The sequence below is a fragment of the Schistocerca piceifrons genome, chromosome 2 (assembly GCF_021461385.2).
Source record: "Schistocerca piceifrons isolate TAMUIC-IGC-003096 chromosome 2, iqSchPice1.1, whole genome shotgun sequence".
NCBI classification, from domain to species: Eukaryota; Metazoa; Arthropoda; class Insecta; order Orthoptera; family Acrididae; genus Schistocerca; species Schistocerca piceifrons.
The window spans coordinates 738,295,092-738,308,114 of record NC_060139.1 but is presented as its reverse complement, the minus strand read 5'-3'; the positions used below and the strand labels follow the sequence as shown (position 1 = coordinate 738,308,114).

General features: G+C 41.9%; 1 protein-coding gene across 1 annotated transcript in view; it reads right to left on the bottom strand.

Annotated features, from left to right (window-relative positions):
* The window catches only part of LOC124776693 (protein takeout-like), an 86,309-nt gene that overhangs the window by 39,426 nt on the left and 33,860 nt on the right, over positions 1–13,023 (bottom strand). Inside the window, exon 3 of the mRNA XM_047251797.1 lies at positions 9,991–10,126. Coding sequence (XP_047107753.1) covers positions 9,991–10,126 — 136 coding nt within the window. The remainder of the gene's footprint in view (positions 1–9,990; positions 10,127–13,023) is intronic.

Sequence of the window (13,023 nt, the reverse complement as noted above, 5' to 3'; positions counted from 1 at the left end):
AAAACGGACTAAATTTTTCCTTTGGTGCACTTGGGTTAATGATAGTAATCCATTACTATAACTGGCTCACTCGAAGATCCAAACACCAATGTTTCAGTGTAGTTTTTATAGTGCTGAATCTAATCTATATAAATGAGTTTTCACAGGTCTAGAAGCTGAGACGAAAGTAGCACATTTACATGAACAATAATGTCGGCACAGCATTATAGTAATCCATTTCATCAGGAAACTTATGATACGAATACTGTTGAATGATCCTCTGTGTAATTTAGCAGCGCCAATTAAATACAAACTCTTTCAAGAGCTGTGATGTATAATGATAATGTCTGAGGACAGGTTGATGCAGCTCTCCATGCTCCTCTATCCTGTGCAATCCTTTTCATCTCAGAACAACTACTGCAACCTAAATCCTTCTGAATCTGCTTACTGTATTCACCTCTTAGTCTCTCTCTACGATTTGTACCTCCCTCCCCCTCTTCCATCCCTCCCCCCCCCCCCCCCTCACACACACACACACACTTCCATCGAGTACTAAACTGGTGATCCGTTGCTCAGAATTTCTTCCAGTAGTCGTTCCCTTCTTCTATTCAGTACCTCCTCACTAGTTAAGTGACCTATCTATCTAATCTTCAGCATTGTTCTGTAGCATCACATTTCAAAAACTTACGTTCTCTTCCTGTCTAAACTGTTTGTCGTCCATTGTCACTTCCATGCATGGCTACATTCCATACAATCAGAAAAGACTTTCTAACATAAATCTATATACTATTTTAACAAATTTCTCTTCTTCAGAAGTATAATGTAGCAAATTTAATTGTAATTCAAAGACATCTTCTTTGAAAGTTTGTGAGATCTGTGTTAATTAGCAATTGTTAAGTAACTGATTCTTTTCAAGGAAACAGGACAGTAAAAGTCAGCAGTAAAATTCTAAATACTTGTAATTATAGCTCATTAACTTCATTTAGGCATCAAAAATATGTTCTATGTGTTTGATTTATACCTAGACGTAATATGGCCCTAAAGGCAACAATAACAACATGGCATTACGTACACAGATTGTGTAGTGAAGGTTATCGTAGCCGCTGCTCATGGAATGCAGTACACATGTTGGTACAGCTATCACAAACGCAACTCCACTAGTCGCATCATGCAGAGCATTTGAATGAGTGCAGCTGTTGTACACATCCCATTTCGTCATTAGTGTTCCAGTCGCTGACCAGTTTGCAGTTGCCATTTGCAACAACAGAAACTGCAGCACTTATTGTTAGTTTGTACAGAGCTGTTAGTTTAGCTGCTTTGTTCTGTGCTACTGAGTGGAATTGCATAATAGCTATTTATTTCTCTTTCTACTTCTTCATTTGTAATTATTTGTGTATTTCATGAGCTATATTGTTGTATTATCCTAGTAGGGTGTTGTTTTGTCCGAATAAAGAATGAGGGGTGTACTTCAGAATGCTGTTGACCGTGGCGTCGACCATTTGGCAGACGTAGCAAATGATAGGGAAATATAAACTTTGCAGCCGACGACACCCAGTGAATACAGAGCAATTCCACTTGCTGACTGCCTAACACCAAATTTTAAAACGAAATCGTGGACGTAGTAATCATCAAAACTTGATGCACAATTCAGCTGAGATGAACATGAATCAGATATTTCCAACAGCGCGTCTCATCAAAAATTAGAATGCACTCCTAATGGATGTTAAAGCATGCTGTTGACAATATTCTAGACTTCTTCAATGATAGATAATGCTTTATCTTTTACCTGATGTTTCTCAGACGTACCACCAGTTAGAAACTCTGTCATTGTATTCAATGAGCCAGTACAATTTAACTACGAAAATAGATCAAAACAGCCATAGAGGAAAGTTGTGCAGCAAGTAATTCACTAACTCTCATCGTACGAAGTTGGGTTCATATCCCTATTTCAACCACTCAGATGCAGACTTTCTGTTGTTTTGCTAAACGGCTTGCAGCAATTGCTGAGGTGGCTATACAGAAACTCCCCGGCCATGTGCTTGTCACACCTATCGATAATGGTAATTTCAATGTGGTTCATTACTTGTCACTTTACGTATAAGATGTATATACAGATCTTTTGAACACTAACGCAGTAATTTCTAGGTGTCTCCTATATTTACTGCCTTTCATATTTCACAATTATTTAGCTGTGTTGTCAGTTCGACTAATACGTATAGTTTAATCAGAAGTCAATTTAGATTTTAAATAGTTAGTAAGAGTGTTACCGAAGAAAGGTAATGTTGCAGGTTAGTCTTAGTTTAGCACACAATTTTAACCTGTCATGAAATTTTAAAAAAAACACGCGCTCCGCTGAAGACTAAAAGATTGGCTCTGAGAAGGGAGCAGGGAGCTTTTTCTTCACTGTTATTTTCCAGCAGCGTTTCAAGAATTGTCAGCAAATCTTAAATGTCATACGTGTGTGAATCCTTCTACCTTTAGCCTTAGTAACATGGTTATCGCCAGAGAGACGGGCTTTGGAACTAAAAGTGTTCGCATTGATGATGATGACTAAATTGTAGAAAAAAACTATTGACATAGTCCTCATGATTCCATAGCTTTTTCTCTTCTTGAGCCTCTTTTTCACCACTCTTTTAGCTCAGGGAATCGCTATGTAATGAAAGTAAGTGACATAATTTGAACATTCAACCGTTATCGAGAGACACATAACACTAGAGACATACAGTATGTTGCAGTTTTCGCCTGCCGTGGAAAATACCAGCTGCTGATTGCTACCAGCAGGTCGTGCCTCGTGGTACGCCTACAGGAATGAAGCAGAACTGTGCGCTTTCATTTTTGGAACTGTGTCCACACAGACAGTGCGAACAGTCTCCACAAAAATAATATCTTCTCTTGGGGTCCATTACGCAGAACAGTAAACAAAAGAAAAACGATTGGTCAAGTGCGAGTGGGAGTCGCGAGCTGAAGATTTCGTACGAACTTAACTACGTCTACATATAGTTCATCCTTCTTGGGAATCCAGAATCTCAATGATGTTTGCCTGTTATCGATATCGATACTGACAAGATATTGGTCCTAGAAATTCCTAGATCGTATGAAAATGTCTACTGTAATTCTTTAGATTAGCCCATACATACAAAAGAAGCGAGCAGGGGATTTCAGAGAGAGAGAGAGAGAGAGCTAGAGAGAGAGAGAGAGAAGATTTAATGAAACGTTTTTATTAACTAACTAAAAAGTTACTACAACTTACATTTTACGTTTGCATGCAGTAATGTTTGTCTATTATGCTTTTGACAGATCATGAATTCAATGTATATTCAAAAAGCAAAAGATATTTTTATGTGATATAATCTTAACAAGTTTCATACTTTTCGCTATACTTGTACCGTGCAACCTTGATTCCTGCCGAAGTTCGTGATTCTAGGTCAACGAGAAACAAGGCTACTTCCGTAGGTTTTGATGAATGAGTTTGCAAGTATCAAAATATGTGACATAATGACCGACTCTTTTGACTACATTGACAAAAACTTACATTTTTTCACCACCAATGGACCATAGATCTTAGAATGTCACATAAATTTGAAATTGCTACGTCCACCTGTTCTTAACAGACGGACAGACAGATAGATAAACAGTTAAAAACATTTTTTGTGTTATATAATTACAAATTAACCATTTGAGATTTTTTTTTCTTCACCTTTATTGTGAAACCGTGCTTCTCGCCAAATTTTATGGTTCTAGGTCAATGGGGAACACGTTATAGGTTTTGATGAGAGAGTTTTCGAGCATCAAAGTATGTGACATAAACTGATTGCATTGAATTAGAAGCTTAAACATCTTACACCGCCAAGGGCCAATAAATTTTAATATTTGACATAAATGTGAGCTTGATACGTCCATGAGTTGCTGAGAAAAAGGTTCTTGACAGTCGGACTGACAGACAGACAGACAGACAGACAGATGGACTACATCTTATAAGGGTTGCATTTTTACAGATTGGGAAACGGAATCCTATAAACAGGACTCTAGTGTGGGAAGTAGCTGGGATAGGCAATACCAAGAATAAAAAGTTGCTGTAATGCAATCGGCGAAAGCTGATCCCTGACAGTTGCAGTGGGAAGCACAAGGCAGCTTCGCGAGTCTACCCCAATCAATAATGTAACGGGATTTTGCAAACGTCTCTATGGCAACGCCACAGTGTTCCCTCTGCTCGGTAGACGACTACTGTTTTCGCCTGCAGCTGAAAGCTGGTAACACTGCTGTGAGCTGTCAGGACCTTCTTACGCCGTCTCGACTATAGATCCCATCGGAATCTCTTCACTTCAGTGTGACGCCTGATTATTGCACTAAAGGAATACGATGGCGCCCGTGTACCAATACAAGTATTGGGCTCTCAGTCCCACAGGTTCATCAGGGGCATGGAGCAGTGATGTTTCGAACCAGTTTCTTGCACAGATGTCAAATGCCTGTCATTGCTATTGAAGTTAAGGCCAGTTAGTTCGTGATAGGTTCTTCCAAACGTGTGACCAGCCCTAAAACTTTCCGCCGATGATCTGTCCACACTAACACATGAGAACATATCGTCCATTTCGTTAACACTTTCCTGTAGAAGGGATGAACTGACTGACTGGGATGGAATCCAGTATTAGCTGACATGTACATGACCGCAATGATTGACAGATGAAACTTGTAGTGTATCGTCACAAGAACCTCGCCATACATATTTCTCGATCGATGTTTGAGCAGCAATCTCTGGACCATTTTGTGGGCAGAATGCCAAGGAGGACCCCAGAGTGTTACATGGCTCATTTAGACTTATTTTTCGATATAATAGTGGCTGGTGAACAATGGACCTTGCTGTTGGTGGGGAGGCTTGAGTGCCTCAGTGATACACATACCTGTACCGCAGGTGCAACCACAGCGGAGGGGTATCTGTTGACAAACTTGTGATTTCTAAAGAGAGGTAACGGCCTTTTCAGTAGTTGCAGGGGCAACAGTCTGGATGACTTACTGACCTGGCCGTGTAATATTAACCAAAACGACCTTGCTGTGCTGGTACTGCGAATATCCGAAAGCAAGAGGAAACTACAATCGTAAATTTTCCCGAGGGCTTGCAACTTTACTGTATGGTTAAATGATGATGGCATCCTCTTGGGTAAAATATTCCGGAGGTAAAATAGTCCCCCATTCGGATCTCCACGCGGGGACTGCTCGGGATGATGTCTTTATCAGAAGAAAGAAAACTGGCGTTCTACGGATCGGAGCGTGGAATGTCAGATGCCTTATTCGGGCAGGTAGGTTAGAAAATTTAAAAACGGAAACGAATAGGTTAAAGTTATATATACTGGGAATTAGTGAAATTCGGTGGCAGGAGGAACAAGACTTCTGGTCAGGTGAATACAAGGTTATAAATACAAAATCAAATAGGGGTAATGCAGGAGTAGGTTTAATAATGAATAAAAAATAGGGGGTCAGCTACTACGAATAGAACAGTGAACGCATTATTGTAGCCAAGATAGACACACAACTACCACAGTAGTAAAAGTTTATATGCCACCTAGCTCCGCAGATGATGAAGACAGTGAAGAAATGTATGATGAGATAAAAGAAATTATTCAGATAGTGAAGGGAAACGAAAATTTAATAGTCATGGGGGACCGAAATTCGATGGTAGGAAAAGCAAGAGAAGGCAAAGTAGTAGGTGAATATGGAATGGGGATAAGGATCGAAATAGGAAGCCGCCCAGTAGAATTTTTCACAGATCAAAACTTGATCATAGCTAACACTTGGTTTAAGAATCATGAAAGAAGGTTGTATACATGGAAGAGGACTGGAGACACTGGAAGGTTTGAGATAGATTATATAATGGTAAGACAGATTTAGGAACCAGGTTTTAAATTGTAAGACATTTCCAGGGGCAAATGAGGCCTCTGACCACAACTTATTGGTTATGAACTGTAGAGTAAAACTGAATAAACTGCAAAGAGGTGGGAATTTAAGATGGGACCTGGATAAACAGAAAGAACCAGAGGTTGTATAGAGTTTCAGAGAGAGCATTACGGAACGATTGACAGGTGCAGGGCAAATAAATACGGTAGAAGAAGAATTGGTAGCTTTGAGAGATGAAATAGTGAAGGCAGAAGAGGATCAAGTAGGAAAAAAGCCGAGGGCTGGTAGAAATCCTTGGGTAACGGAAGAGATATTGAATTTAATTGATTAAAGGAGAAAATATAAAAATGCACTAAATGAAGCAGGCAAAAACGAATACAAACGTCTCAAAAGTGAGGTCGACAGGAAGTGCAAAATGGCTAAGCTGGGATGGCTAGAGGACAAATGTAAGGATGTAGAGGCATATTTCACTAGGGGTGAGATAGAAACTGCCTACAGGAAAATTGAAGAGACCTTTGGAGAAAAAAAAAAACACTTGTATGAATATCATGAGCTCAGATGAAAAACCAGTTCTAAGCAAATAAGCGAAAACAGAAAGGTAGAAGGAGTATACAGAGGGTCTATACAAGGGCGATGTACTTGAGGGCAATGTTATGGAATTGGATGAGGGCGTAAGTGAAGATGAAATGGGAGATGTGGTACTGCGTGATAAGTTCGACAGAGCACTGAAAGACCTATGTCGAAACAAGGCCCCAGGAGTAGACAACATTCCATTAGAACTACTGATAGCCTTGGTAGAGCCAGCCATGACAAACCTCTAACATCTGGGGAGCAAGATGTATGAGACAGGTGAAATACTCTGACTTCAAGAAGAATTTAATAATTCCAATCCCAAAGAAAGCAGGTGGTGACAGGTGTGAAAATTACCGAACTATCAGTTTAATAAGTCACAGCTGCAAAATATTTACATGAATTCATTACGGACGAATGGAAGGACTAATAGTAGACGACCCTGGGGAAGATCAGTTCGGATTTCGTAGAAATTTAGGAATACGTGAATCAATACTGACCCTACGACTTATGTTAGAAGATAGATTAAGGAAAGGCAAACCTACGTTTCTAGTATTTTTATACTTACAAGGGGACCCTCCATGCTGTAAATCACGGATTTTGGTGCGCTTCAAATATGTTTTAGAAGCACTTACCCTGAGTACATTACTATCCGGTTTTTTAGCGTCGGGCCTTGGTTTTTGAGAAAATCGATTTTGAAGTTCATTCCGCGTTCTGTATACCCGTAACATTACCTCTGCTTCGAGCAAGTCAGCGTAGAACAGCGGTGAAAGTTCACAGCTACCACGCTGGAGGTACCGTGTTCGAATCTTGCTCTTGTACTTTTTTTCAGAATCGACCGAATTTTTCAATTTTATTCCAAAGAATATCAACAAACAGAGTAAGGTGTGCGAAATAATAAAGATATATTCAGTTATTAAATTTTACTTTCACACAATATTACAAAATCTTGCTTGATGTGCCAGAACAATATTGTGGGTGACACTTATCACAGAAACAACAGAAACACAAATTTTCGCAGTACCACCCGCATTTTATGAAAGCAGCCGTCTTGCAGACGCACGATTTCTTCATGAGCGATACCGGGAAACACAATTCTTCTGCATTCAAAAAGATTTCTCTTTCATCGGCTAATTTCGATGCGAACCATCCGTATCTAATCATGCTTTCAAAATTAGGTGCACTGAATGGATGTAGGATTAGCGACTGTAATTTTATCGAATCTTCCCTAGAGGCGATCTCTCTATTGTCTTTCGTCAAGTCTGGAGCATTTATAATTTCGCACACCTTGTACTGTTTGTTTATATTCTTTGAAATAAAATTGAAAATTCGGTCTATTTTGAAAAAAAAAGAAAGTAACGAGCAGCATTCGAACACGGTACCTCCAGTGTGGTAGCCGTGAACCTTTACCATTGCCCGACGTTGACTTGCTCGAAACATGTGTAATGTTACCGGTATAAAAATCGCGAAATGAACTTCAAAATCGATTTTCTCAAACATCAAGCCCGTCGCGAAAAAACCGGATAGCCAAGTACTCAGGATAAGTGCCTCTACAACATATTTCAAGCGCATCAAAATCAGAGATCTACATTATGGAGGGCCCCCTTGTTAGAGAAAGCTTTTGACAGTGTTGGCTGGAACACTTACAATTTCTGAAGGTGGCAGGGGTCAAATACAGGGAGCGAAAGGCTATTTACAATTTGTACAGGAACCAGATGGCAGTTATAAGAATGGAGGGGCATCAAAGGGAAGCAGCGACTGGGAAGGGAGTGAGACAGAGTTGTAGCCTATCCCCGAAGTTATTCAAATGGCTCAAATGGCTCTAAGCAGTATGGGACTTAACATCTGAGGTCATCAGTCCCCTAGACATAGAACTACTTAAACCTAACTAACCTATGGACATTACACACATCCATGTCCGAGGCAGGATTCGAAGCTGCAACCTAGCAGCAGCGCGGTTCCGGACTGAAAGGCCTAGAACCGCTCGGCCACAGCGGCCGGCCAATGTTATTCAGTGTGTAAATTGAGCAAGCAGTAAAGGAAACAAAAGAAGAATTTGGAGCAGGAATTAAAATCCATGGAGAAGAAATAAAAACTTTGAGGTTTGCCGATGACATTGTAATTCTGTCAGAGACAGCAAAGGACGTGGAAGAGTAGCTGAACGGAATGGACAGTGTCTTGAAAGGAGGATATAAGATGAACCTCAACAAATGCAAAACGAGGATAATGGTTCAAATGGCTCTGAGCACTATGGGACTCAACTGCTGAGGTCATTAGTCCCCTAGAACTTAGAACTAGTTAAACCTAACTAACCTAAGGACATCACAAACATCCATGCCCGAGGCAGAATTCGAACCTGCGACCGTAGCGGTCTTGCGGTTCCAGACTGCAGCGCCTTTAACCGCACGGCCACTTCGGCCGGCGAGGATAATGGAATGTAGTCTAATGAAATCAGGTGATGCTAAGGGAATTAGATTAGGAAATGAGACACTTAAAGCAGTAGATGAGTTCTGCTATTTGGGGAGCAAAATAACTGATGATGGTCGAAGTAGAGAGGATATAAAATGTAGACTAGCAATGGCAAGGAAAGCGTTTCTGAAGAACAGAAATTTGTTAACATCGAGTATAGATGTAAGTGTCAGGAAGTCGTTTCTGAAAGTATTTGTATGGAGCGTAGCCATGTATGGAAGTGAAACATGGACGGTAAATGGTTTAGACAAGAAGAGAATAGAAGCTTCCGAAATGTGGTGCTACAGAAGAATGCTGAATATTAGATGGGTCGATCAAATAACTGATGAGGAGGTACTGAATAGAATCGGGGAGAAGAGGAATTTATGGCACAACTTGACTAGAAGATGGGATCGGTTAGTAGGACACGTCTTGCGGCAACAAGGGGTCACCAATTCAGTGATGGATGGAAGCGTGGAGGGCAAAAATCGTAGAGGGACACCAAGAAATGAATACACTAAGCAGATTCAGGGGGATGTAGGTTGCAGTAGTTACTCAGAGATGGAGAAGCTTGCGCGGGATGGAGTAGCATGGAGAACTGCATCAAACCAGTCTCTGGACTGGAGCCCACAACAGCACAGTGGCTGATATTGGTGTAGACATCTGAACTAGCTAACATACCTGATGTGTATTTAATGCAACCATGGAACTTAGTGTGTTACTGCTGTCCCCTATTCCATGAACAAGGTTCTCGTCTAGACTGAATATTAAATCCTAATCTTGCTTCCTTTGAGACTGTCTGATATGTGCGGTCTGAAACATGAAACATTTTTAGTGTTCTATTGTCCCAGTTATACAGTTATATAAAAAGGCATTCGAAGCATCTCCATAAAATAGCTTTTCTTTTTAATTCTATGATATGGATTATTTATAGTGTTGGAGAAGTTTTGTCCGTCATGAAATAGATTGTATCATTTTCCTTTGAAACATTAGAGACAATAACTCTATGGTTCTGAGAAGCATAATTCCTCACATTGAAAATTTGTCATCATCCATGTAATATATTAATTTCCGTTTTCTGCTTTTAAATAGACGACGCCGTACCTGACATCTTGGAGCTGTACGTTTGCTTGTCCCAGTATGACGATGTCTCTCATGATGAACTTGAGCCCTTTGTCGTCCACCACCATTTCCGTAATCTGCTGTGGATCCATGGGTAAAAGTCTGATGCTCGGATCACCTGTCAGAGCAAGGAAACACAGATTAAGCAAGAAAAATCAATACGTTTATTGTATCTACGAATGCACAGATCTCTACTGTGTCCCAATATTAAATTTCGTAAATTTGTTACTTTGTGGATTGCGTTCAGTCACTGTGTTCCTTACTAAGCTCTATCTCTCTCTCTCTCTCTCTCTCTCTCTCTCTCTCACACGCACATATACACACACACACACACACACACATATATATATATATATATATATATATATATATATACTCCTGGAAATTGAAATAAGAACACCGTGAATTCATTGTCCCAGGAAGGGGAAACTTTATTGACACATTCCTGGGGTCAGACACATCACATGATCACACTGACAGAACCACAGGCACATAGACACAGGCAACAGAGCATGCACAATGTCGGCACTAGTACAGTGTGTATCCACCTTTCGCAGCAATGCAGGCTGCTATTCTCCCATGGAGACGATCGTAGAGATGCTGGATGTAGTCCTGTGGAACGGCTTGCCATGCCATTTCCACCTGGCGCCTCATTTGGACCAGCGTTCGTGCTGGACGTGCAGACCGCGTGAGACGCCGCTTCATCCAGTCCCAAACATGCTCAATGGGGGACAGATCCGGAGATCTTGCTGGCCAGGGTAGTTGACTTACACCTTCTAGAGCACGTTGGGTGGCACGGGATACATGCGGACGTGCATTGTCCTGTTGGAACAGCAAGTTTCCTTGCCGGTCTAGGAATGGTAGAACGATGGGTTCGATGACGGTTTGGATGTACCGTGCACTATTCAGTGTCCCCTCGACGATCACCAGTGGTGTACGGCCAGTGTAGGAGATCGCTCCCCACACCATGATGCCGGGTGTTGGCCCTGTGTGCCTCGGTCGTATGCAGTCCTGATTGTGGCGTTCACCTGCACGGCGCCAAACACGCTTACGACCATCATTGGCACCAAGGCAGAAGCGACTCTCATCGCTGAAGACGACACGTCTCCATTCGTCCCTCCATTCACGCCTGTCGCGACACCACTGGAGGCGGGCTGCACGATGTTGGGGCGTGAGCGGAAGACGGCCTAACGGTGTGCGGGACCGTAGCCCAGCTTCATGGAGACGGTTGCGAATGGTCCTCGCCGATACACCAGGAGCAACAGTGTCCCTAATTTGCTGGGAAGTGGCGGTGCGGTCCCCTACGGCACTGCGTAGAATGGTACGGTCTTGGCGTGCATCCGTGCGTCGCTGCGGTCCGGTCCCAGGTCAACGGGCACGTGCACCTTCCGCCGACCACTGGCGATAACATCGATGTACTGTGGAGACCTCACGCCCCACGTGTTGAGCAATTCGGCGGTACGTCCACCCGGCCTCCCGAATGCCCATTATACGCCCTCGCTCAAAGTCCGTCAACTGCACATACGGTTCACGTCCACGCTGTCGCGGCATGCTACCAGTGTTAAAGACTGCGATGGAGCTCCGTATGCCACGGAAACTGGCTGACACTGACGGCGGCGGTGCACAAATGCTGCGCAGCTAGCGCCATTCGACGGCCAACACCGCGGTTCCTGGTGTGTCCGCTGTGCCGTGCGTGTGATCATTGCTTGTACAGCCCTCTCGCAGTGTCTGGAGCAAGTATGGTGGGTCTGACACACCGGTGTCAATGTGTTCCTTTTTTCCATTTCCAGGAGTATATATATATATATATATATATATATATATATATATATATATATATATATATACGTGATTGCCATTCACAATAAAGTGGCTAGTGGCTGGCAGAGGGTTAAATGAACCACCTTCAAGCTGTCTATCACGGGAAAAAACGAGCACTTAAATTTTTCTGTGCGATGCCTGACTTCTCTTATTTCATCGTGATCATCATTTCTTCCTACGTAGGTAGGTGCCAACAAATGTTTTCGCAATCGGAGGAGAAAACTGGTGATTTAAATTTCATGAGAAGATCCCTTTGCAACGAAACACGCCTTTGTTTTAATGACTGCCACTCCAATTTATGTATCACATCTGTGGCACTATCTCCTCTATTTCGAGGTAATACAAATCGAGCTGCCCTTCTTTGTACTTTTTCGATGTCATCCGTCAGTCCCATCTGATGCGGATCCCACACCGGACAGCAATACTCCAGAATAGTGCGGACAAGCGTGGTGTAAGCAGTCTCTTTAGTAGACCTGTTGCACCTTTTTAAGAGTTCTGCCAATGAATCGCAGTCTTTGGTTGGCTCTACCCACAATATTATCTATGTGATCGCTCCAATTTATTGTATTTATAATTGTAATCCCTATGTGTTTTGTTCAATTTACAGCCTTCATATTTGTGTGACTTATCGTGTAATCGAAATTTAGCGGATTTCTCTTAGTACTCAAGTGAATAACTTGACACTTTTTCTTATTCAGGGTCAATTTCCATTTGTCGCACCATTTTGCAATTCGTTTTGGCCATCTGTTGACTTTACAAGACGGTAAATGGCAGCATCATCTGTAAACAATCTATAGGGCTACTCAGATTGTATCCTGTGTCGTTAATATAGATCAGGAACGATAGAGGGCCTATAAAACTTCCTTGAGGATCGCCGGATATTACTTCTGTTTTACTCGATGACTTTCCGTCTATTACTACAAACTGAGACCTTTCTGACAGGAAATCACGAATCCAGTCGCATAACTGCGGCGATATTCCATAGACACGCAGTTTGGTTAGAAGACGCTTGTGAGGAACAGTGTCACAGAAAGCCTTCTAGAAATCTAAAAATATGGAATCAATTTGACATCCCCTGTCGACAGCACTTATTACTTAATGAGTACAAAGAACTAGTAGTGTTTCGCAAGAACGATATTTTCTGAATCCGTGCTGACTACGTGTCAATAAACCGTTTTCTTCGAGGTACTTCAT